This window comes from Diabrotica undecimpunctata, chromosome 1 (genome assembly GCF_040954645.1).
Source record: "Diabrotica undecimpunctata isolate CICGRU chromosome 1, icDiaUnde3, whole genome shotgun sequence".
In the NCBI taxonomy this organism is placed as follows: domain Eukaryota; kingdom Metazoa; phylum Arthropoda; class Insecta; order Coleoptera; family Chrysomelidae; genus Diabrotica; species Diabrotica undecimpunctata.
In genome coordinates this window covers 205,485,443-205,513,112 of record NC_092803.1, presented here as the reverse complement: position 1 = coordinate 205,513,112, position 27,670 = coordinate 205,485,443, and the positions used below count along the sequence as shown (strand labels likewise).

Sequence of the window (27,670 nt, the reverse complement as noted above, 5' to 3'; positions counted from 1 at the left end):
GATTCACAGACCACACCGCTGTTTTTGCAGACAGTCTGGAAGCTTTGCAAAGGTTATTAAATAGATTACATCAAGTCAGTATAAAATACGGACTACAAATGAACGTTAAGAAAACCAAGTTTCCAGTTTAAGAAAACCATTATTTCTAAGCAACATACAGTAGGAAGGCTAGATATCGAGGGAAAACAAGTAGAAAGAGTGAATAACTACAAATATGTTGGGACCTGGGTAAATTAAAACAATGACTAAGGTAGAGAAATAAGGACACGCATTGAAATTGCAAGACAATCGTTGAAAATGAAAACAATGTTTGTTAATCGAGACCTTTCTCTGGAGCTGAGGATAAGAGCCTTAATATGCTACGTATTCTCGACTTTTTTGTATGGAATGGAAAGCTGGACACTAAAAGTGGATAATATAAAGTAGTTGGAATCATTTGAGATGTGGTACTATAGAAGGATTTTGAAAATACCATGGACCCAACGAGTTACAAATGCAGAAGTGTTAAGAAGGCTACAAAAGGATTGCGAGGTCATAAAGCACATCAAAACAAGAAAGCTGGAATATTTAGGCCACATTACCAGAGGTGCGAAATATGAGATATTAAGGCTCACAATGCAAGGTAAAATTAAGGGTAAAAGATCCATAGAAAGACAAAGAATTTCCTGGCTAAGAAACCTAAGAGAGTGGTATAGTTGCAGCTCAGTAGATCTTTTCAGAGTAGTCGCCAATAAGGTACGGATAGCTGTGATGATAGCCAACCTCCGATAGAAGAAGGAACTACAAGAAGAAGAACAACTTTAAAAGATCAACAGGCATCTCATTCGGACCAAAAGCCTTTCCGTTTTTCATATTCTTGAGCGCATATAGTACCTCTTTATTTATTATCACTTTGCAGTTTGATTCTTTTGATATTGCTGGACCAAGACTTTCATATTGAAAGAGGCTTTCTATATATTCCTTCCGTGTTCGCATTTTTGTTTTGTTGTTTGTTGCTATCTTCCCGTTGCTGTCAATCACTTGCACTTGCAGTAGTTCTTGATTTATCCTTTTTTCAACCTTTTTGTCAATGATATTTGAAATAAATTGACAAAACTGTGATCATTGAAAAATTGGAGTATTCAGCCGTAGTCAAGTAACTGCATTGTAAGAGGTTCAGAAATAATCCGATTTAGGAAGATGTGTTTAAAAATCTAGACGATCAATGGCCTTCATTTGCAACCGTGAACAATTCGATGACAAGATTCAAAACAAGTAGATTTTACTAATAGGGAAGCCTAGTATCTATACTCAACTCCTGAAATATTGATGTAGTTTATAAATAGGGGGGATACACAGGTGAAAAAACGGAAATTCCTTTCCGTCCTAAGAAGGTTCAAAATTAAAGAAAACCTATTATTTATGTCTTTTATGTAAGTTTGCGTTTATCTTTTCGTCTTTTCATTGGTATTTCATTGTAAGTTGCCATAAATTTCTAGACCCGCCACTGTTTATGAAATGATAAGACCGTCGAAATGGGCTAAAACAAATACTTGAGGCTGCGTATGAACGTGTCCATCATTTAATTCACGTCGATTTGAACGTGAGAAACAGTCTTGTGAAAAGCAGACATTTATGTTTCGTTTATTACTATGGATGCAACTTTTGTACATTTCTACGATGTTGCTATATAAACAATATGTAATTAAGCGTTCGACTTGCTCGAACTCTCGCCTTATTTACTACATCTAGTCCCATCCGATTTATGTCCTTAACTGAAAAAAATTTTCTTTCAACGAAGATATGAAACTGTAAAAGAACTGGTTTGTAAAGAAGAATAAGCATTTTTGAATACTCTAGAGGCGTGGCAGGTACACTGTAATAACGTTATCCATGTAAGAGGAGTGTTGAATAAAAAAATGAATTTTAAAATTGTGTTTGCTTCCATAGTAACCTAAGAATTTTTCAATACATCCCCAACTATCAACATTATATAGAGAAGCCCAATTTTTTCATATTGCTCCAAGCATTTTTATATCGTTTTATACAAATCTAAAAAGTAATTATCCGCTTAATCCATTTTTTCCCGAAAATAATATCCAGCTTTAAGCAACCGCGAACTGATTACAAAAATGATGAATTAAGTGATAAAGCAGAGAGTAGAGTGCTGAAATAATTTGATTTCCATATTGGATTCTCTTTGAAGTGAGCTACTAGATTGCATTTTGTTGGCATTAATTGAAATTGACGAAAAAATAATTAGTTTTTCCCAGTTTATCATCGTTCTCTTTTCCGTCTCTTTCGCTCCACTTTGTCGGAATAGGCTCGCAACTTTTCCGGGTTTTCACTAAAAACTTGACATGGGCGTATCCAATTTTATAGTAGTAATATTTTGAATTTAAATATTTTTAATTTTCAAGATAAACACACCAATATAAAAATTTCTGTCTGGAATATTTAATACACATATGAAAAGACTGATATTTTTGTACACAATTATAACAAATCAAAGAATGGAAGAAAGCGCTGAGCGCTTTCGGCTACAAAACCATCTTCAGAGCTATGCTACAATAGAACAATGATAGAAATAACTAATTTAAAGTTTACAATGTTTCATTTACATCAAGTTTTCAAAAATCTTACCACTACCAGAAGAGATCTCATTAAGAAAATACAGAAATATTCTTTTTAAGCTGATTCTTCTGTCCTTAGTTTTGCTAAAAATGGACAATGTTGTGTTTGGTTTTAAAAGAGGTGTGTAAGTTACTGATTGTATTACAAAATACTGTTGATATTTTTTCCCAAATTGGTGCTAAATAAGATAAGGATCAGTAAATGGATGCAGTGTTGGGTTTGTTTTCTATGTTAAAAGCTTGGTTTTGTCTCTTTATTGGCCTTTTAATGACCTTATCTACAGTAGAAGGAGAAAACCATTGTTGTTTGCTATTTGTTTAATAATTGTAATTTCTTTATCGTAGCTTTCTTGGAACATAGGGATGTTAAGAAGTCTATGGACATAATATTGAATAGCTGCCATCTTATGTTAATCAGGATGATTCGATGATGTAGGTATCATATCTTCATTTTGGGTAGGTTTCCCAAAAATTGAAAATTCTAATGTAGAATAAGAAGAGGAAGAATTATTTTTATTGGGTAAATCTAAAAAGTTGATAATGTTGTTGTTTTCTAACTCCAAGTTAAAATTAATTGCAGGATGTAAATCCGTACAAATGTGAAATTGTATCGAATGCTTGAAAACAATGTTAGTTTAGATACTTTACTGGCTAAAATAAGATAAAGTTTCTGAAATTAATAGGACTAGCCTTTGAAAAGTGTTGAGAAATTTAGGATTTAAATTCAAAAACGAAAATAATAGGTTACTTTTATGCGAAAAGAGTAGTGTGGTTCACAAAAGAATTACATTTTTGAGAGAATATACTAGACTTAAATCTGAAAATGCAACATTCGTATACTTAGATGAGACATGGATATTTGCAAAGGGGGAAATTAAAAGAATTTGGCAAGACGACAGCATAAAATCAATAAAACAGATCAAACAACAAACTTTATAAATATAAAAGTGTGCAGGTAGGGTGCATTCGGAAATTAAAAAAAATGAAAAATAAAAGCGGCTTACCTTGTAAAATAAATAAAAAAAGATTCGACGTCTGCCATAATCGTAGGGAATTGAGAGGACGTTAATAATGATTATTGAAATTTTTACTCGATAACGGTCCGCCACTTCAGTTTCCATCACGTCTCATTTTTTTATTTCGCCATTGTAGGAGTCCCTCTTCTGATATATGCTCCAAACAAATCGCCACTTGACAAAGACAAACATCTTTTAAAGTGTAGATAGGAAATAACAAATTAAGGCCTAAATTGGCTTCAGTTCAGTATGATTTGTTTCGTTAATCAGAGCAATAGCGTAATTGTAGGCGCCAGTGTACAATACCGAGACTCGGTCACCAGATTTTTTTGTTTTTGGTTTTGGTTCTTTATACACCCACCCACAGACACGGCTTGTATTTTATTTAAGATGCGTATTTTCTAATTAATCGTTTAGTTATTCTAAATAAGTCGATTTTACATATAAATTTGCAATTATGATAAATTTAAATTACATGAAGACGGCCCAACTCAAAGACCGAATAGGAAGCGGTGTTTCCCACTCGCATTATGGCCTCAACTAAATACCCAAATAGCTTCACATAAGCTCTTCTTCCTAATATAGAAAATTAGAGATTTAGACCTTCATAAATCGCAGCGGAACTGAAACGAGCAGAGGAAGCTACTGGAGACACAATCACATTACATCCACTTAAAACTAGAACACAGTCTGAGATAATCTCGTGAGTCACGCCTCGTAAAGCCGTAGATATTGTAGATAGTAGCTGGTTATACCAATGCGGGGTTTTGTTTCGTATTTCCTTTAATGCCGAGAATGGCCTCGATCGTTTTAAAATGCGAATAACCAGAGAGTGGAAATATGTTTTTGATATTTTGTTTTTAATATCAGTTCCATTCAATTTATAATGTTTAATATGTACTAATATATTATGGCCTGTAAAGTATGTATATCAACATAATAGTATTCCGAATAACGGGAAAATATTGATTAGTCCTCGATGAAGGCAAAAATGAATACTGATATAAGACTTATCTGATGCATACAGTCTAACTCATACTCTTGTGTTTCTCATTGCTGTATGCTTCATCTGCTCATGGCTTATGTTCAGTCCAAACTTATATATCAACACTCTTCCTAGTAGTAATGTTTTCTTCAGGGCCGAGCGGTGCCTGGGTGCAAGGGTTGCGTAGCACATGGGCGGCGCTCGCTTGGGGGCGGCAAAATTTATCCAAAAATATAAATATAAAAAAAAATAATATCTAAATGCCAAGCAAGCAAAGTCCAAAAAAAGTAACTGTCCAAATAGTTGCTATTAAGAAGATAGCGCAGCCTTTCCCTGTGATGTATAATATACATTAGTATAATAAAAACAGTAGTACCAAAATTGTCCTTAGCTGGCGCTGACCGATGCTATTATATGCAACGGCGGCGGCGTTAGAGAATTCCCAGATATTTTCGGGATTTCCCGAAACTCTCGGGGAATTAATATTTCGGGCCGAAATCTATACGTTTTTTCCGTTTTTTATTCTTTTTTGTAGCTTCATCAGTAAATTTCTTACTGGTTATGTCTTATTCACAATATTATAAGTATAAAGCAAAAAAATTAAAATAACCCTCCCAGGTCTGCACAATCCATCACTGAGAAAATGTATAAAAGTAATCACTCCGAAAGTTGAACGTGTTCAGGTCCAAAGACATACGTCAAAGCGGAAAATCTTACATGCGATTATTATGTATTAACGAAACTCGCAGCAAACTTTTTCCAATAAACTTGAAATCTTTCCCGATATCTCGGTCTGGATTTAAGCTCGAAGCGGTGTCAGTGCCGACCCCGGCCCCATCCTAATTATGATATGGTGTCAGGTAATACGATATATCTCCAGAGAGACGGCAATTGGCAAAGCTCCGCTGCCGATATTGGATTTATTACCGAAGATTTCGGGGGATTGCCTTGCCGGAGTTGCTTTTGACTCTATCGTATTAAAAGAGTCTTGCTTTCTTTCCTAAATGCGAATTGCCCGAAGATGAGTACACTATAAGTCGACATTAAAAATGTATGTATTCGTTAAGGATGTCTGAGAAATCTCTCATTTAACAAATCGTGTATGATTTCAGACCGAAAATATAATACAGTCAAAGTTGGCTAAAATCATCAATTTGCGTAGAAAAGTACTGTTCTTTGTTTTATTTTTTTTTGTTCATTTTCTTTTACTGTCGTTTGGAAATTGTCAAATCTTAGGAGTAGGATAATATGCAGATATGATACTTTCCGATACATTATACATCAATTTTTAATCTTATCCGCTCATTGATGTATGAATAGCTTTCTGTTCTAGGTCTCCACACTTTGTCTATAAATATTGCGTCACCAAAGCTCTTTCTTATTGATCTACTCCATTGTGTATTAGTGTATATATTCGGTTCACAATTTGTTGATAGCTCACTACAAGTTTAACCCTAATTAGAAAACCTGAAATACAGAGAGGATAGGTAATACGATATAATAGTAAAAAACCAACCTAAAACTGACGGTTTAAGACGTTTTCGACTAACCCACCTTATATCTGAAGGAATACAATACCTTATAATCCTATTACGGGGGTATTTTGAATGGTTAGAGATGAACGACCAGTGTCGTAGAGTATATGATTGAAACATTTATTTGAACTAAATAAATATATTTTTTAAATTGTACTTATGTAAATTGTATTTTTTAATAAAACTTATTAATTTTATTCAAAAAAAAAAAAGTTTCTTGCCATTTGTAAAAGATACATTTATTTAATTAAGGAAAAAGGCGCCAAATGTCGCCTGGCAAAATTTCCAATGTGTTTTAAATGTATCCATTATTTTCGAATCCGGAGAAAACTAATAAATATTTTTGAAAAATTTAAACGCAGAATGAAATATTACATTATTACTCAGGGCAGAAAGTCCCTGAAAACTTCTACAATGTTTATTTTAATATGTTATGTAACAGGGGTGAAAATAAAAGAGAAAATATAGTATAATTTTTAATTGAAAATATTGCATGCAAAAGAAACTTTTTATTTATTCTAAAAAATATTTCATTCTGCCTTTAAATTTTTCAAAAATGCTTTTTAGTTTTCTCAGGATTTGAAAAAAAAATGGATACATTTAAAACACATTGAACATTTTGACAGGCGACATTTTGCGCCTTTTCCCTTTAAAACCTTACGATTACAACTACTATTACTTACCTTATATAATTACGATTAGAAAACTATTCAAATTCAAAATAAATAGGATCAACCTCGGAATCCGAGTCGTCTTGAGGGTTAATAATCTCTACGGTCGCATCAATTATGTTATCAAGATCCCACATTTTTTGTTCTTCTTCTATTACATGTCTTACTGCATCTTTATAGTTTTGTTTTGTAATATGTTATAAAGACTCGTATAACAATTCACGTACAGCTTGTATTTTATATGACGTATTTTTTCTAGCCACATAACTTTTAATTTGTGCCCAAATGAGTTCAATTGGATTTATTTCGCAGTGGTAGGGTGGAAGTCTAAAGACTGTGATGTTTCGCCTTTCCGCCATTTTGTCAACTACTTAGATTTGTGTTGCCGGGCAATTTTTAAAAGTTCTGCTTTTACCATTCTATCTTCGTAAGGCAGATACTTATTCCGCAGCCAGTCAAGAATATCCTGTTTCTTCCACGCATTCGTTAGAAGTCTTTCTACTAGTCGTGAATGATAAGGTGCATTATCTAATACTATAATTGAATTTGGTGGTATGTGTTCAATCATTTGCTCAAAATACTCTTCGAAAACATCAGCTGTCATCTCCTCGTGATAGTCTTTTGTGCTTTTGGAATGAAATTCCAACAAACCATGCTTAACAAATCCTTTTTCACTGCCAATGTGAGAAATTATTAATCTACTGCCTTTACCAGAAGGTGGGGAGATACCAGTAGACCAACCTTCCATAAAGGCTTGCCTGGAGCTTAATATATTTTTATCTGACCAAATTTTTTTTAGAGTATGACCGAGTTTACCCACGTTTCATCCTGGTAGAAGATGGGCCTTTCTTCAGCCCGGAATTTTCGTATGAATCTTAGATAATTTCTTCTCCAACATCATCTTCTCCTCCCGGTCAATCAAAAGTAATTTTCGGTCTGATTTCTCCCACCGGAAATTTAATTCTTTTAAAACTTGGCACAATTTAGTTCGTCCGATATGAGGCAAATCCGGGTCGTCTCTAACTTCTTGTAAAATTTTGTTTAGGTTTGGTATTTCTTTTTTGAAAAAAAATCCATGAATTTTCCTTCGAATACCATTTTTGGCAAATTCATCAATTTCAATAGGCTTTTTCCCTCTCTTTAAGTTTTCGTTTGTGTTTGGGTTAGCTATACCGTGTTTTTTTCTTTCTGATAGGAACCTATATAAAGTTGATTCTCCTACGCCAGTCATGTTGGCACAACTTTCGACTATGTTGCGAACAGTGTTTGTGGGATTCTGAGAAACCAGAGCATCGTGAACATTCAGGACAATAGTCTTCTCTCTTGGTGAATAGACAGACTTACTGACTGTACGCAACAGTACCGGTGTAAAACTTGATGATGAAGCCATCACAAACAATCCAACAAAACGAGCACGAGCGAAAGGTACGTATATGTTCGTAGGTATATGGAATAAAAAATCACTCACGCACTGCATATAATTCGCAAAAGAAATATTCGAGACGCTAATTACTGCCGTAGACGCGGAAACACCGACGAGCCGTAAATTACATGCGATCAAAAACGTACTAAACAAAAAAATTGTTTTCGTTCGTAATAACTTTACCCTTTCAAGTTAAGTTTCGAATATAATTATATTATTAAAAATCTGGGGAATTCCATCTTAATTATCTTGCAACGAATAGTACCTTCGGATATGAATTCCAGGTTTTCTAGTAAAGTGATTAAACGCGAAAATTAGTATTGAAATATCCAAAGAGATAAGGTATTCTTATTTACAAAATTGTTAATGGTTAAATTCTTATTTTTATTAATATAATATAATAACCAACATTAGTCGTGAAAGTTTTAATTGTTTTTTTGCTAAATATATTAGTATTAAAATATTATCAATATTATATATAACAGTATTAAAACATTATATTATTATTTAATGAATAAACACCTTAGGAACGCCTATGATTTACGACCGTTTTATGAGTTTGAGGCATATTTCGTGCTCTCAACAATTTGTGAACGAAGAATAGTCATTCTAATTTTTACCAACTCAATGTTTCTTTTTTGTTTTAATTATGACTGTAATATTTGTCTTACAATTTATCAATTCGTCCATTATATTTTTGTTACTTAAACTAACCTAATCGTTTACAATTTTAACGAAAGTATATATATTTCTCGAATTTGCGACTGATTTGGATTATCGCTAGAAACTCGACAGCAAGTTATCCACTTTACTTTACAGCATAAGAAGTACGACAGTAAATTGCTCTAGTAATAAAAATATCAAAAAGTCTTAAACATTAAGAATACACCCAATCTACAAGATTAATCAGCATTTTTTCCTTAACCTAATTTTCCTAAGATTGTTTGTAAACTTGATCATTTGGTCCATCCTAGCTTTTTTGACAAGAAATGTCCACTTTTATGTTGTGGCTACACAGCACAGCACTGACTCTGCTTTTCACTAAATACTAACGTCCTTACCCGTTGTTGATACAATGCATAACACTAGCCTTACACAACTTCACACATTACACAAGCTCAAACGGTTTAATCCTCTTGGGCGTTTGCATCTGGGGTTGGTTGACAAGAAGCTGAAGTACTTCATGGTTGGGATGCTTATGGAGCCTCCCTTCATGTGTCCTGGCGACTTTCCTTATTTAATTTTTTTATAGATTCGACTTTAAGGTCTCTTTGTAAATCGTCATTCCGAACATACCAAGGAGCACCTACAATATTTCTTAGTATTCGGTTCTGGAGCGTTTCTAAATTTCTATAATTGCTTTTTTTGGTGGAGCCTCCTAATTGTAGGCCATAGGTCCACAATGGTTTCAATATCTGTTTGTAAATCAGTACTTTGTTCTGGATAAAAAATTGAGAGTACCTACCTATTAGCCAATACATATCTTATATACTAAAAGGCTAAGCTCTTTTCTTGTGCCAAATACTCCTCCTAAACGGTGATAGATAGGAGAATATTTTTTTCGAATAATTAAACAGATTGTTGAGTAGATTCCCCCTAAGGTTTAAAATTTAAAAAATTCGAACCGGTTTAAAAATGACGGCCATAAAATGAATTTTTCCTATACTAAAGTATAGGAATGTTACAGGTTTCATTCTTCAAAATTTAAAGTCCTAATTTTCAATGTATTTTTAAAATATGCCCGCGTCTACTTTTTTCTTATACTTACTGATTGAATTCAGAATTGTATAATATATATAAATATAATAAAATCCATTTCTCATTTAATATTATACACAATGCAACAACGCGTCAATTCTCGAATGCTGGAATGCACCAACAAATGTTTCCACTTAAGGAATAACGATAATGACCACTCAAAATTCGGGATCCTCCTGTCTCCGATTTTAATTTATGGGGTCTGTTTTACACTATCTGGTGAGTTGGTATTTTTTTATTTCTATGTTTAGTAAGAAAGTATTCTGTTTCCAACAAGTGCAGCGTGTGTGAGGTGTTGTGATTGATATTGAGAGATTTAGACTACGTTTTGAGTTTAATACTTGAAGAATTAAATAATGAGGTAAGCATTACTTTCTTTTTAATTTATTAGTTAGAAATATATTATTAATTTTGTTGGGAATAAGCCACAATTTTACTTTAAATTAGGTTTATTTTAAATAAATAAATAAAAAATAAACTTATTATAAAGTAAAATTGTGGCGTATTCTCAAAAAAGTGGAACAGTAGGCGGTAGTGTAGACTAGCGCGGAGCATCATACTGTTTTCTGTATTTTTTAAATTTAAATAATATTTAAATATAAATTTAGTTAGTTAGTTAGTTAGAGTTCTCAAACCGACTTCTTTTTCTTAAACGTGGCATTTTACAATCTAAAATATGCAAAAAAAGTTACTTCCGGTTTTACTTCCGTTTTTTATTTAAGAGGGGCGGAGTCTAACAATCATATTGTTTCCGTTTCCTAATGTAAATCTTCCTGAAAATCCTAAAAAACTACTGTATCGATAATCAATTAAAAAAAATTGGCGTCGATACAGTTTATTTTTAGGATTTTTGGAACATTTACACCAGGCGACGGAAACGATGGATCGTTAGACTCCGCCCCTCTTAAATATCAGCAAAACTTACATCAAAACTCGATGTCGAGTTGGTCCGCTAGTAGTATACTAATTCTTCAGTTTTCTTTTCAACATGGTCCTTCCATTTGAGTTTGATCTCCAGATTTAAACCCAAGTATTTCACTGTTTTTTTATTAGGAACAATGCTGTTGTTTATGATAATTGAGAGATAATTGATTTTTTTGTTTGTAAAGTTAATATGAACTGATTTCTGTTCATTAAACTTTATACGCCATTTTTTGGACCAGAGTTCTATGCTATTAATTGCATTTTGTGATTAACCGTAGATTCTTCTATAGTTGCTCGTATTGTCAAGACTGCTGTATCATCAGCAAATGTGGCTAGTTGAATGTTTTCTCTCTCCGGAATGATAGCTGTATACAAAAGGTATAGTCCTGGTCAAGAACGCTACCTTGTGGAACCCCTGCGTTTATTGGCTTTATCTATATTCAGGAATATTGCGGAACAAATTTTGTTCAGCAGTATCCCTTTAATGCTTTTTCTATTTTAGTTATTCGATGAATTTGGTCAACTGTGGAGTGTTTATCACAAAATCAGAATTGGTGTGTCGGAATAATACTTTTTTCAAGCACCTTTGAGATTATGGATAGTAAGGTGATTTGCTTGTTATGTTACTTGTTAAATTATGGTTATCTTGTCCTACTTTGGGTATCATTATGACCTCTTCAGTTTTCTAAAAGTTGGGAACATATCTAAGTCTAAAAGATGCATTTATTAGGTTAGTAAGCTTTACTATGGCTTTTCTAGATAATTTTTTTAGTATCTCACCATTGATCAGATCAAACTCAGGTGATTTTTTGCATTAATGTTCTTGATTAATTTTTGAACTTCTTTTGTAGTAGTGAATTGTATGTTTAAAATCAGTATCTACTCGTTCATCGTTTACATGAGTTTCCCCAGGATTTGGTTGAAATATATTTTCTAAATAATCAGCGAACAAAACCACTTTCTCTATGGGATTTCTTGCCCACGTTTTTTTTTTTTTTTCGCAAAGTATATTCGGAGCTATATGTTAAACTGGCTTATTTATCTTTTTGGTCGCCTTCCAGGAGAAGTAATCGGTGCATTCATCATTAGTTAGTTCTCTCAGGTCTTACTGATTGATTCGTTTTTAATTTTAGCTATTTCTCTTTGCAGCTGTTGTTTGAGCCTGTTTAGCTTATTGTTATTTTTAGTTATTCGAGTCCTCTGCCATTCCTTTCGAGCCTTTTTTTTTCTTGAATCATCTCTCTAATTTCTTTGGAGTAATTATTTCCTACTGTTTTTCTTTGGATTATGGGTGTGTTGTTCCACGCATCCTGTCGTATATTTATCATAAATAGCTCAGTTTCTCGTTCCAATTGTTCTATCGTTTAAATAAATTCATTAAACTCAATTTTCTCAATCATTTCTGATTGGAAGTTTACCCAGTCCGTAAACTTATTGGTAAACGCGGGTTTCACTTCAGTGGTAACAATTACTCACTAATAGTTAGTCGAATTGAAAAGTGGTCAGATATAAACTCCTCGACAACCTTTATTTTTTTAAAATTTGCTGCTATACCTCTGGATATAAAAAAATCTAGTAGGTCCGGTCCGGGATTATATTTGCATCACTTTTCCAGTAATTGGTTTTGTCAGTAAAGTGCCATCTACATTTCTGTCCAGTCACAACATGCTGCAATTCTTTACCTTTAGATGTTGAGAGCCTGGAGCCCCAACAGTTATTTTTTGCATTAAAGTCTGTGCCAACTATGTATTTTTCACCCAAGGTTGATTAGAAGTTAGCATAGTCTTTCTTCTCTTTTGGGAAGTAAGTAAAATATCAAATAAGTAATTTCCAAATTGAATTTAAAAACATCTTTTTTAATCTTTTTTTTTAAATATTACCTAGATAAGATATTTATATAAATTATGTGCAATACGCATTTTACGCAGACATATTTGTTTATCTAGCAGATTTACCTTTTTTGCTCAATATTAAAGATAGTTCCATGTTAATTCACAAGTTTACGAAAAAATTTTAATAAAAAAGTTATATAGAGGTCAACAAACATAAATTATATATGAATATCCATATTAACTGTTTTTTTTTTCTATTTGTTGTTGAAGGATAAAATATCACTCAACGTTCAATTATACTTTATTGTGTATTGGGAAAGAGTCGTAAACTTCAAATGTGTACGCAAAATGCTTACAAAGTGAAGTAAATATTTAAAAAAGCTTCTTCTTCTTCCTCTTTATAAGCAATTCTGCTTATTCATTGGCAGGTTAATATCTCTATGGAAGGTTTTAACTCTTTTGCGCGGTCGTCCGATACTTATTTTTCTGATAGGTGACTTATCTCTTACTGTTTTGACGACACGGGTCTCCTCCATTCTGCATATGCGGTTGATTTATATATTCTTTATACACTGTACGTTATATTTTCTTCTAATTTCTTCACTTCTCTTTCGATCTCTCTGCATATTTCCTGTAATTCTTCTCAGTACTCTCATCTCTGTCGTTTCCAGTAGTCTTTGCGTTGTGGCTGTGTCGGGTCTTGTTTCTGAGACATATGTCATCATTGGTCTCGCACTGGCTTTATAAATTCTTGACTTCATCTCAGTGATAATGTGTCTGTTTCACCATATAGTGTTGTTAAGGCATCCTGCCAGTCTATTTGCTTTTTGTACTTGATCTCTCAGTTCTTTATTCAGGTCTCCATAGCTAGACAGTGTAATTCCCAGGTATTTTATTTCCATTACTTGTTCAGTACTGATGCCATCAATTTCTATTTTACATCTGGTTGGTTTTTTACTGACTACTTTTGTTTTAGTTTACTGAGATGAGATTGGCATATTAAATTCTATTATACTTATGTTAAATCTGTGGACAAGTCTTTGCAGACTATCTTCATCTTGGGCTATCAATATGGCGTTGTCTGCGTAATAAAGTATTTTTTTACTTCCCATTTTGTATCTTCTTCCTTTGTTAACGCTTTTGATGATTTCATCCATGATTAAATTGAAGAGTATGGGGATCACTGAATCCCCTTGTCTTCCGCTGCCTATTTCTATAGATTATGTAAGTTGTCCATCTATTCTGACTTCCATTTTGTTGTTTTTGTAGATGTTTTCGATAGTTTCTATAATATTTAAGGAAACTTCTCTATTATACAGAAGATGAATTACATCTTTGAGTCTTACTCTGTCAAACGCTTTCTTTAGGTCAATCAGACAGAGAAATGATGGTCTATTATACTCTGGTGATTTCTCAGTAATTTGCTTTATTACGAATATTGCATCTGTACACGATCTTCCACTACAAAAACCCTGTTGTTGATCTACTAAACTTATCCTCTGATTTATTAGCACTTGTAAAATTTTAGTTGTAAGTTTTAGGGTAGTATTTATCCAGTTTATACCTCTCTAGTTTTCTGGCTGTTTTATATCTCCTTTTTTGAATAGTAGAATTAGTTCGATCGTTCTTCATTCTTCCGGTATTTTATTGTGTTTTAAAATTTTATTAATTAATGTTGTTAATTATTCTGTCATTGCTGCTCCACAATATTTCAGTAATTCGTTTGGTACACCAAACGAAAAAAGCTTCTTAAACTTAAAAATTTCTAAGTTAAAAATTTCTTAACAATTACAAATATATTGTATCTATTAAGACCAAATTTCTCGTCAGTTGACAGTTATTTAGCACTTGTCAAATGTCAAAACCAAATAAAGTTTAGTGGCTGTAGCTACTGCACATATATTTTTTGACGGAATTGCTGCACAACCAAAGAATCTTTCTAAATATCTGATCAATTAAAAAGGCAATGACTCCTCGAGAAACGTCGTTCCCATAAAATTGTCTAAAGCAATTTTAATCCATGCGAAAACAATTAAGTCCAATTAGGACGTTTGTTTTTGTGTGAGAATGAAGGATGTCAAAAATCAGGCTTAATTGAGCTTGGGTGCCCATAAATTGATTTATTAGAACAAATGTACTTTATCATATGATAATTATGGCCGAAGCTTGTCGGAAAAAAACGTAAAACAAAAGACCACTTAAGGAATTTAAACCGTCAAAGGATTTATTTCGGCAGCTGTATTTTCGTTAATTAGCTGTAATATTATGGGACACACACTCATGCTGATATGTCTTTACTTGACGAACGTTTCGAGGCGATTTCGGGAAGGAAATGATGTGGCAGAATTTTTAGACTCCTATGGTGAGTGTTCTATTATAGGTAGTCATTAAAAATGAACGGTAACGCTAAAAATACGAAAGTAAATATATGAATAAATATATTTATTGCCCAAAACAAAGATTCATTAAAAATGAATCTCGACAAAACAAAATTAAGCAACAGCCTAGAAAACATCACGATAGATAACATCAATATAGAAAAGGTAGAACAATATATATATATATATATATATATATATATATATATATATATATATATATATATATATATATATATATATATATATAGGACATGCAATTAAAAACGAAAAGGAAAATCAAACTCTAGAAATTAAAAGAAGGACACAATTGTCATCTTTTGGTAAGTTGAGCTTCATTTTAAAAGATAGAAAAATACACTTAAAACTAAAAAACCTATGACACTTGTATACTACCAGTTGCAACTTATGGATTGGAAACTATGGCAATAACAAGAAAAATGGCAGAACAATTAAGAGTAACTCAACGGGCCATGTTAAATATAAGCCTCAGAGACAAAATTCCTAACACCGAAATACGTCGAAGAACTAAAGTAACCGACATCATGGAAAAAATAGCGACATTGAGATGGCAATGGGTAGCACATGTAGCAAGAAAAGACACCAACAGCTGGTCTCATAAAGAGACATTCTGAAGACCTCGAAAAACAAAAAGAAGCCAGTCGCAACCGTAATGCTTAGTTCTATATTTAACAAAACCTGAAAAAAATTAAAAATTTTTGCTTTTTGCGTCAATATTTTCGCTTACAATTCGAGAGATATTGCTTAAAATTGTTTGCTATTGTTTAAAAAATAGCAATAATTGAGAAAAAAGTGCCAAAAAATGGAGTTCTCATGGAGAAATACCAAGGCTAGTTAAGAACAAATGATTTGGTATAACGAAAAGATTAAAAATAGTGCAACATGGAACATGGACAAGGACAAGGGTTGGGTGAGAACCAACTGGAGCTTAACGAACAATTAAAATAGAAAAGCATAAACATAGTCATAATTGAAACGTAAGAAAAAATGTAAGGGAACAAAAGATGATTTTGTAATGATTTACAGTCGAGTAGAATTACCAAGAGCTAGAAGTAGGGCCGCAATACAGATGCATATAAAATAAAAGTTATAATGGTTATGGTTATATCAACGAAAGATTAGTACCAACTAGATTTAAAATAGAAAGAGGGTACTTGACAATAATAGGTATAGTTATACGCCCTTGAAAAAGAAAAAAAAACTAAAAAATTATACGAAACACTACAGAAACAAAGAAATAGGTATATAGTGCTAACGCAGGCATTTTAGGCCCACAGCCAATTGCTCTTCATACTTTATGGTCTTTATTTTTTTCTCCAATTTCTATCACCTTTCCCTTTAAGCTCCTTTTCTGTTTCATCTAACCATCTTTTTCTTGATCGACATACTCTTCTTTTGTCACTTATCTCTCTATTTATTATTATTTTTATATTCTTTCTTCTTTATTTCCTTTAAATCTCCCAACCATCTCAATCTTGAAGCTTTTCGACTTCTGATATTGCAGTTTCTTTTAAAAGACTTATGATTTCGGCATTGGTTATTCTTCTATATAACTCCCCCTCTTTAATACTTTCAAAAATTCCTCTTAATATTTTCCTTTCTCAAATATTAATTTTTTCTTTTTGTGTTTGGTTTAGCATCCATTTTTTGCTTGCATAAAGGACTGTCGGACTAAAGACTGTTTTGTATAGATGTATCTTGGCTCGTCTTGGCAAATTTTTAGATGTAAGGATTTTGGGTGAAATTCCCTTATTGCCCTTACATTTCCTTTTTGTATTCTTGCGTCCAAATTACAGTCATATTTTCTGCTCTCATGTATGATGTTAGTTCCCGGAAAAATGAATTTCTGGACTGGTTCTAATTCTAGGGCGTTGTCTGCATTCTCGTTGATCTTGAAGATTACCTTTTCTCTTAATCTTATTTGAGATACTGTAAATTTCATGTATTTTTATTTCTTTTCATTAATGACTAGGTTGAGTTTTTCTACTGAGACTGGAGAGAAATTCTTGAGGACGCTAGGACCCACGCAGGGTTGTAAAGCCAGAATGATGATGATGATGATAGACAGAGGGTCTTCTTGCTTTAAACCTTGTTGGGTTTTGAAACTATCTGACAGTTTTCCGTTGTATTTGATCTTCATGCTTACATTGCTGATTGTCACTTTAACTAGGTTAATTAATTTGCTCGGAATTGTCAGATCTTTTAATAAGTTCAGTAATTTACTAAATCGTATGCTTATGCATATGGAATATTATACTCATAGTAGATTCTCTTGGTTTGCCTCAATGTTAAAATATGATCTGTGGGTGATCTGCTGTTTCGAAAACCATATTGATACTCTCCTATTATTTGTTGTGTGTACTCTTCCAATTTTGCTTAAATACCTTCGCTACCAACTGCCAAAGTTACGAAGTTCATTTTGGAAGACTCTTTAAGTGTTACGACTAGGAGAGACTTCTAATGTAGTCCTTATATGAATACTATTTTCCTTATTAGTATAGATTAATATATATATATATATATATATATATATATATATATATATATATATATATATATATATATATAAGACATATAAATATGCAGACCGTGGAAAGTTAATAGTTTGTGTTTAACAAAATATTCATGATATTATTGATTTAATAATCTTTAGAATTTTTTACTGGAGTTACTAGAGTTTCACCATTCTTCTTCTTCTTCTTCGTCTAGCCATTCACGTCCACATCTGAACATAAGCCTCTTCAAGTCTTCCTTTCCATTGTTTTTTATTGTACGCTACTTGTAGCCAATTTTTCCCGGCAGTCCTTTTCAGATCATCTGTCCATCTCATAGGAGGTCTGCCTCTGGGTCTTTTGTGTTGGTATGGTCTCCAGGTTAAAATTGATCTGTGCCATTTGTTTAGATCGCTCCTAGCTACATGTCCAGCGTATTCCCATTTAAACTTTAATGATTTTTGCACCACATCGGTGACTTTGGTTTTCTGTCTTATCCGTGTGTTTGTTTTCTTGTCCTTAAGTGATATACCTAGCATTGCTCTTTCCATCGCGTGTTGAGTGACTTTCACCAGAGTTTCACCATTACACAAGATTATATGCCATATATCAATAAAACTTCCTTTTTTTGTTTATAGACCTTTGAAATATTTTCATCCTATGTCATATTTCTCTCGAAAATATTACCAAGAAGTTAGGTACAAATATTTTCAAAACGTTTTTGGTCCAGCCGGTCCATCATCAGTGAAACATCTTGAGAGTATTTGAAGCTTACTACCAATACAGGTGTAATTACCTTTAGATTACATGAAATTCGTGTTGTAAAATTGTGGTGACACAAGATCGATGTTATAGGATATTACAAGGGAACACACATCTTCTCCGTTCGAAAAAAGGACAACTTAGTCCAACGGTTAAAACCAACCTAATGATTAGATCATGAAGAAAGTCGAATTTATTAGTAGTTATTCAGTTATTGTTTCAGGATGCAACTGATACATACTTAAAACTCTCCAAGTTCTGGATCTGTCTTGACTTGGAAGTATATGAATTTTAGAAGTATTGCTTATATAAAAATTATTCCCCATTAACAGCATGGCTTTGTGAAAGGTCGATCACCCATAACTAACTTACTCTGGTGTGAATGAATAGACTGCCATATTGGAAAGAAAAAACTAACTGTGGATCATATATAGAGTGGAACAAATTTCTAATTGTCTCTTAAGCAGATGGTCCGAATTGTACAAAAACAGGATGTAGGGATTTCAAATTTGGCGGTTGCAATGTTGCCAGATTTACCATTTTTCTGATATTAGTCACTTTGGTTTTTAAAATTCAACACCCTGAACATTATATTATTACTGAAATACAGTACGAGTTCAGCCATATATTATAACAGTTGGTATTTTATCTAGTGACGAAGTTTTGAAATAAATAAAACTTCTCAGTGCCAAATAGTTTTAAAGTAATTCAGTATATATAGAATGCTGTGATTTTGACATTAATTCGTAAAACTAACAATAGCTTACCGCTTACTGAAAAGTTTTGTAAACTGAATTATATTAATAACTAAAGCTGACAGTTGTTTTATGTGTTTTTAAAAGCTCTACAATGAAGAGGGTTTTTAATGAAAAAAAAACGAATCACTGTTTTAATGATGAGCTACGGCGATAGAAAAATTTTTTATCGGGAAGTACCTAGCTAATTTATTCAACGATACTTTCCTAAATTAGTCTTCTATCAATAAGGCGACGCGACGGTAGAAAAAATTGTAAAGTGCTTTGAGGAGACTGGACGAGTAAAAGATAGCAGTCGAACAGGTAGACCAAAAATTGTTATAAATTACAATAAAACTTTAGATTTGATGCAGAGTTTCATACATACAAGAGCCACATACATTCTAACTTCTCTTCAGTCTTACGTAGGTATATTTCTACAAAATCCAGTTGTTCCAAGAATTAAATGAATTACTACGACCGTAGTAATCTTCCGTAAGGTTTCAGCAAGATGGAGCTCCAGCTAATTTTAGTGTAAATGTTCGGCGTTATTTAGATCGGTCAGACATTTCCCAGACGATGGATTGGTAGATTAGGTAGAAGTGAATGGCCTCCTGGTTCACCCGATTTGAATCCTAAAGATGATTTATATTGGGGATACTTGAAAAGTAGAATTTATAAAACTAAAATTGTTGCAGAGTTAAGGCAAAGAATTGTTAATTTCTGAAGAAACTTGGAGAACCAATTCTTCTTCTGTCAAATTAACAACGGAGGACATTTTGAACACTTGATTAGGTAGACATTAATTTAGGAATTTAGTAAACTTTTAATTATTATATTAAATATGTACAAATTTAGTTGTATATATGTAGTTTGAATAAAAAGATTTATTGAGGCAATTAGGATGAAGGGTTTCTAAGGCTTTTGTTTTATCTTATTGTATAATTTTAAACTGGTGTTAAATTGTAGATTTTAATAAAGGTACAATATACAGGGTATTGTATTTAAAAAACCAAAATGACTAATGATGTCAAAAAAATGGAAGTCTGGCAACCTTACAAACATTGCCAAATTTCAGATCTTCAATTCATATTGCAAAATATGTGTACTAACTCTGGTTTTTGTTTAATTTGGACCATCCATTTAAGAGATAATTAGACGTTTCCAGACTTTTGGCCCACTCTGTATATTTAAGAACACTTTGACATTCGCGGACAAATTTTTTGTTTGACATAAATTTTTTTAACAAATCGAGAATTTTATAATAAAGTTGTCAAACCTGTGTCACCGAAAACACCAGAGTTAAGTGATGTTCCGCAAGGATCTTTTTTGGAACCGCTACTACGACATTTGTATTGAGTAAGTTGGTAACCTTGTATATCATATAAAATCAAAAAAAATCTTTCTATCATGCTTTCAAATCGTGTTGGGTTAGATGTTTCCTCTGAATAAAGATAGTTCAGTGGATAATAAGGATATGGGAAAATATTCTGCGTTTGTCATACTCGAAAGACAGACATTTACTGGACAGTGTGAATTCATATAATGACTTTGGTGTAACCATTACTAAAATGTAAACTGGAGCATGGGTAAACATTACTAAAAAAGCAAATATATTTAACAATAATATCTGTCTGTTTAGATCTTCATAGCGTATAGACAAAAAGCAATATTGGATGAACCCATGCAAAAAATGACCCAGCCATCTAATTTTATTCCGTTACAATTAAATTCTCATTTAACAGTGCATTTGAAGACGCTACTGTTATATGTGCATGACGCTCATATTTCCCGTCACCAAGGCGTGTAATTCTAGCTCAAAGCCTTAAGGCTTGCTCATTTGTATTTGATGTTACGTTGCATTCGAAGTTTGTAGATGTGGTGAAATTAAAACTGAAAAAGACTTTTGTAATCTTCTGTCAGAAAAACCTGACTATCATGCATATTACATCACACAAATGTAGTAAGAAGGAGCATAAAAAGTTTTATATGTTATAGCTTGTAATCTATTCCCCAACATACTCTTATTAAACAAATATATAACTTAGGTACTTAATGTGGCGAATAATTTATGCCGTTTATTTCTTATTGAATTTTTGAGGATTAGCATATACATTCATATAGAAACTTTTACTTACCTTCTCGCCCTTTGGGTGTCACGATGGTAAAGGCGCTGCTACCCGGCGGGCTCGAATTGGGAGAATCGGAGACGTTTACTTCGGGACTCCCGGAATCATCCCTATTAGACCCGTTACTGAAGTCCAACGGCATCGTGGGATGAGTGCTCAGTTCCAAAGTCATCTTCCAAATTATCTACAAGCTAGCAAGTTCTTAAACATCACTAAACTTTGTCCTATGGAGAGGAATGTCACAGTCTGAACTCAAGAAATGTCACTAAGTCCTAGGGAATGTCACTTTGAAAAGGAATGTCCGCGTTTCAGTCACTTTTTTACGGAAACAGTTGCCCTTCAAGCGTGTGAACCCATTATCACCCGACGATGTACTGTCTGAAGCCGAATCTCGCGGACTGAAGTGGATAAAATGGAATAGGTGGCGCGATCGCGAGAGATACGCAGGCGATTGTCGACCGTATCTAGGGTGGCTTTAAGCGAATGGGGCGGGGCGACGGAACGTAGCGCCGCCTACCGCTAGGATGGATTTAATGAATGAAATAGTAAACAGTTTAGCTGGGAATTTTGACATCGTCTATGATTTTGATTAAGGTGAGACGGAAAGAGTTTGCGAAGATGATATAGAAAGGATTAGATACCTATAATGTATGTAATTTTTTACTTAACTAAAAAATTATTCATCCGATATGATCAAACAATTATACAGGACAAGTCAATTGGTAGATAAATCATAAAGTTGGTGAAATATTTTAGGTATAATAATATATAGACCGGGGGTGGCCAAGCTCCATGATAATCCAAGCCATTTTTCAAAATTTGAAATTTTTCGTGAGCCCAAATTAAAAAGTTAAAAAATTAAAGAAATATATATTAAAAAATGTTTTTGCAGAAATTGTATTAATTGAAACATATAAATTTTAAGAAATAAATAAAAGCACAAAATATATATACAGGGTGGTCCTTAAGTAATTGTACAAAAAGAAACAGTAGATTCTACACTTTAAAATATTACCATTGAAGCCAAACTGCTTTAATAAAATGTTGATATTAAAAAAGATACAGGGTGTTAAAGTGCAAAATTAAAATTTTATTTTTTGCTATAACTTTCATATTTGTAAATATTTGTGTATAAAAATTTACAACTAGGTACTTTTAAATATGAGAAATTATATTTTGATGCACACTTTGATGTAACTGATAGAGGGCGCCACTTATGCCACATATGTGGTATAAATTTGCACTTAACTTTTTTGTTCTTTAAGTTACCTGTATTTGGGATAAAAAATATTAAAGATACATTATTTTAACAAAAAAAAGGTATACTTGTTAATAACTTCAAAACTCAACAGTTTTCGAGATAATCGCATTTTAAAAATAAGCTGCATAATTCTAATAGACTAAAACATTAATACTTCTGAATTTTGGTATAAAATACCTTTAATTAAAGTTAATAGTTAACGAAATATTAAATAAAATAAATATATCAGCAGGATAATTAATAATAGGATTTGACAAAATAACAGAATAATAGGATTTTACATCAAACATTTTACGTTTTATGTTAAATTAAAGTCATAATCAAAGCATTTTGTTTAGAAATCAAATTAAGAAATAGTTAAACTAAATAACATAATTTTTTGTCAAAGTAAGTGTTCGATATGTCCACCATTTTCTTTAATTCATTTGTCAATTATTCCATAAAAGATCGTCTCATATTAAATACCATCATTGGTTCTAAAGAAACTGCTAAACTATTTATTTCTTCCCATAGTTGGTTGCGAATATTAATGGGATTCTTATAGACACGTTATTTTAATGCGTTCCATACACCAAAATCAAGCGGATTAAATTCGGGGCTACATGGTGGCTATAATGTATAATGGATGAATATATTATTTTGGATACATATCCAAATCTTATGGTATATTATGAAACTACATCTTATTTGTCGCAGAAGTTAAATAATGTATTAAACTGTGATGTATCTCGTTCATTGGTTACTTATATACATACGGAATAACCTATTGATGACATTACTTATTTATATGATTACGTTGCAGCTTACGAGTAACTATAATTACATTTTAAACAAATGGACTATTATGATTTACTAACGAACTAATATTATGCTAAACTAAATTGCCTGGGTGTTTACTATATTTATAACAATATCGGTTATTAGGACAACGATGATGTTTTTGTAAAAATGCTGAGTCTTTCTGGTTAGATTTGTAGCAAAAGTATTATGAAACAGGACACATATGTGTTATTCAGTACCCGTGCTCTAGTTTCTATTTGTCCTTATAAAAATCGGTAAACAATTTACGTAATGAACAAGTATTCCTTTCGGATTTTTTATGAATTAAATAATTATATCAATATCTCACCACATTGCCAAGGAATATGACTACCACGACCAATCCAACGTTCAGAAAAGTTATATTTAAGTATGTTCTAACTGCCTTCTCTCTAGAATGTGGTGGTGTACCATCTTGCATAAATTACATATTTTGGGTTTTTAGCATTTTACAATAGAGAAAAAGTAATACAACGCCATTATAGAAAGAAGCGATAGCAAAGGGAAATTGTAAACATGATGACGGCCAACGTCTGAATACGGACACGTCACCTAAAGAAGAAGATGAAATATCTTTTCTCCAATAAGACATTTAGCACCCATAACAAAGCATTTTGTGATGTTACATTATCATCTTTGAGTTATTTTAATAAGAATAAATTCTGAATTATGCTTATCTACAGGTATTCAGTGCTTTACCGCACAAATATCAAACTAAGAATTATTGTGCAGTTGACTTATAAAATGCATTTATCTCGAAAACGGTTGAATTTTCAGGTTACTAACAAGTATACCTTTTCTTTGTAAAAATAATGTATCTTTAATATTTTTTAACATAAATAGGGCTAACTTAAAGAGTAAAAAAGTTAATCGCAAATTTATGTCACATATGTGGCATATGTGGCGCCCTCTATTAGTTACATTAAAGTAAGTATAAAATTATAATTTATCCTACTCAAAAGCATCCAACTGTAAATTTGTTTATAAAAATATTTACAAACGTAAAAGTTATAGCGAAAAATAAAATTTTAAATTTCCACTTTAACACCCTGTATCTTTCTTAATATCAACATTTTATTAAAGCAAGTTGACTTAAATCGTAATATTTTAAATTGCAGAATCTACGGTTTCTGTTTGTACAATTACTTAAGGACCACCCTGTATATTAAATCTAAATACTAAAAATTAAACACATTTATTTTACTTATTTTGAAATTTGCTTTATAATTGGTGACAGCACTTCTCAGTAATTCTTTCAGATCCAGGTTAATTAATACTGATCGGTGTTTGGATTTCACGAATTTTAAAACGGAATAGAATGATTCAAATAAGTCCGTTGTTCCGAATATGGAAATAATTCGATAAGCAGCATTTTTAAATCAGGATATTTTGATTCTGGTACAAATTTCCAAAATTTAGTAGTCAACATCAACTTCTATTTAGATTGTAAAGCTTGATCTTCTCGTATCTCCATTAATTCCAATTCTCCAGATGTTTTTTGGCTCATAATTATATTGGAAATGGAAAACTTACCTTGAATTATGTTAATTTCAAATGGACTCCAAAAAAATCAAGACACAATTTCAAATATTTCAAGTCTTTAAATCTATTTTGGAATTCCGTCAAGTTTTTTCTAGTTTTTTTTTATATATAGGTACTCGTTGAGCTTTTCTTGTTTACTATTGGAACTGGAACAATTTTTTTTAATTCGAGGAAAATTACAAAATGTTTAATTTGTAATGTCCTTTTGAAAAAATTATAATTTAGTTAGAGACATAGACTATGAGACGTCAGATGGTATTTTATCTTTCTCTTGCAATTGTAAATTCAGTGTTGGTAAATGTTCCATCACATAAGTCAAAAACAGTGCCTTGTAACCGCTTGTCATCGTTTGATTCTGAATAGGTCATTTCCTTTTCTTTTAGAAATGCAGTTATCGGATCAAACAAATCTACAAATCGATTTAATACGTTGTAGCTAGACATTCGTTTAAAATATGTCGCTTCAAAGAAATAAATGTCGTTTTTAAGTTCTTTGTCCCCTAATTCCTCAAAGAAATTTTTGAATAGTCACTAATTCTTTGAATTTTTGCACGAATGTAATTTACAATGAGTGACACTGTTTTCAAAACATCAGGATATTTTAAATATTTTATAACGAGATGTTGTCAGTGAATTATGCAGTAAATCGGTATGAATTGTGGAATTTGCGAATCATCTCTTAAAAGCGCAATAAGACCGACTTTTTATCCAGCATTGCTGCTGCGCCGGCGCCATCAGTTGCAATGATTAAGTAGAAGAATATTAAGTGGCATATCAAAAGCTTTCATTATGGAATCTAATGCATTAATTTTTCTTTAACAACGAAGTCAGGTGAATACAAAACGCATGAAACCTGATAATTGCCTAGGTTGAATGCAGAAACGAGAAGCTGCTACGTTTGGTCTATATATAAATGAAAGCAAAACAAAATATATGGAGTGAGAACATGAGAATCTGAAGGTAGACAACCATACCTACAAATATGCCTCCACTTTTCCCTACCTAGGCTCAATAATAAATGACAACAACAACATCAGTCAAGAAATACAAGCACGGATTCTTAGCGGTAATAAGTGCTTTTATGCATACAAAGACTTAATGAAAAGTAAGTTACTGAATCGTGAGTCTAAGCTGAGAATCTACAAAACAGTAATTAGACCAGTGGTCACATATGGATGTGAAACGTGGACCCTCTCAACCACTGATGAAAATCAACTGAGAATATTTGAGCGCAAAATACTAAGGAAGATATTTGGACCAACCCAATGCAGCGATAGTTCTTGGAGAATTAAAATGAACCACGACCTGGATGAACTAATGCAGAGCGCAGATATTGTCAGATTTGTAAAATCACAAAGACTAAACTGGCTTGGTCACCTAGAAAGAATGCCAGATAATCGAGCTGTAAAAGTAGTCCAGAGATGGAAGCCCCAAGGAAACAGAACAAGAGGAAGGCCCCGTAAAAGATTAATAGACGACGTAGAGAGGGATCTTAAAACCATGAACATCAGGCAGTGGCGAAGGAAAGTATCCGACAGGGCAGAATGGAAGAACATTGTTAAGCAGGCCAAGACTCACAAAGGGTTGTAGCGCCATTAGAAGAAGAAGAAGAAGAAGAATGCAGTACAGTTCTTCAAAATAATTTTTTAAAGTTATCTTCAAGAAACGTATCAATTGAAGTTAAGCGTCATTCGGTTTTGTGTTCCGAAATGTAGATTTGAGAAACAACTTTGTGAAATGCTGCATTATTGGGATCTAAAACTTAACGTTCAACTTCCAAGTTTTTTCAGTAAACGCTCCCTCTCTATATGGGCGTTTTGCACGAGCAATATTACAGTCAATAATAAAACTGACTCCAACCACATTATGCTAAAGGTCGTCAACATTAACTGCAGTTTATTTAAATTTGAAGCAAAGTTTTCTGATTTTAATTTGGAATTTGGTGGATACTGCTTAAAACTGAGGATGATGGATTGCATAATGTTCATAACGTTCACAGTAACGTAAATTGCTAGCTTTGTAATCTTTTATCGTAAAATTACAAATAGCACATAATAGTTTTCCCTTATTGTCAACAAAAAAGAAATTCTCCTCACACTCATTACTAAAATTTCTATTTTCTTGTTTGTATTTTCTATTTTTTATTTTTGTTCTCTGTCGTCATATTTTTAAAAGACAAAAATAAATAAAAAAATTTAGAAAATACAAGGTATCATATTTTTTTGTCAAATAAAAAATAACAACTTCTTAATTGATCAAATAGTTCATCTATTACAGATAATTACACTAGTGGAATTCTGGAAACTTTACAAAAATTTTAGTTTTGTTATCATCATTCCTCTTTTCAATGTTATTTATAAGTTTATCTATAATTTTATTGCAACGTTTTACCTATGCTTCTACTTAATATTTAACATGTATTTTAAGAGTAAAAACCCTCTAAAAATTTAAAAATAAATAAAACAACAGCCGTTAGGTATTAGTAGATATATTTTTAAAAAATGGTATAATGGTTATTTTCAATAAAATAAGTATTTGGTGGGACAACCTTTGTTTTTTAGAACAGTCTCGATTCGGCGAATCATGGAGTTCACGAGATGAGCCAAATCTACTGGTGTAATAACTCTAAATCATTTTTGAATAATGGCTTCTATCAGTTCTCTCTTTTTACTTGAGTTTCAGCGAAATACTAACACTTTCAGCTCTGACCATAAATTTTCTATTGAATTTAGATCGGGACTATTTCTAGGCTAAGACAGGACAGTAACGTCATGGTT

The 27,670-nt window shown here is 32.4% G+C and overlaps 1 protein-coding gene across 1 annotated transcript in view; it reads right to left on the bottom strand.

The window, feature by feature from the left end:
* Positions 1 to 21,660, bottom strand: part of LOC140432898 (uncharacterized) — a 136,338-nt gene extending 114,678 nt beyond the window's left edge. The window contains exon 1 of the mRNA XM_072521057.1: positions 21,282 to 21,660. Coding sequence (XP_072377158.1) covers positions 21,282 to 21,444 — 163 coding nt within the window. The 5' untranslated portion in view covers positions 21,445 to 21,660. The remainder of the gene's footprint in view (positions 1 to 21,281) is intronic.
* Positions 21,661 to 27,670: the final 6,010 nt, after the last annotated feature.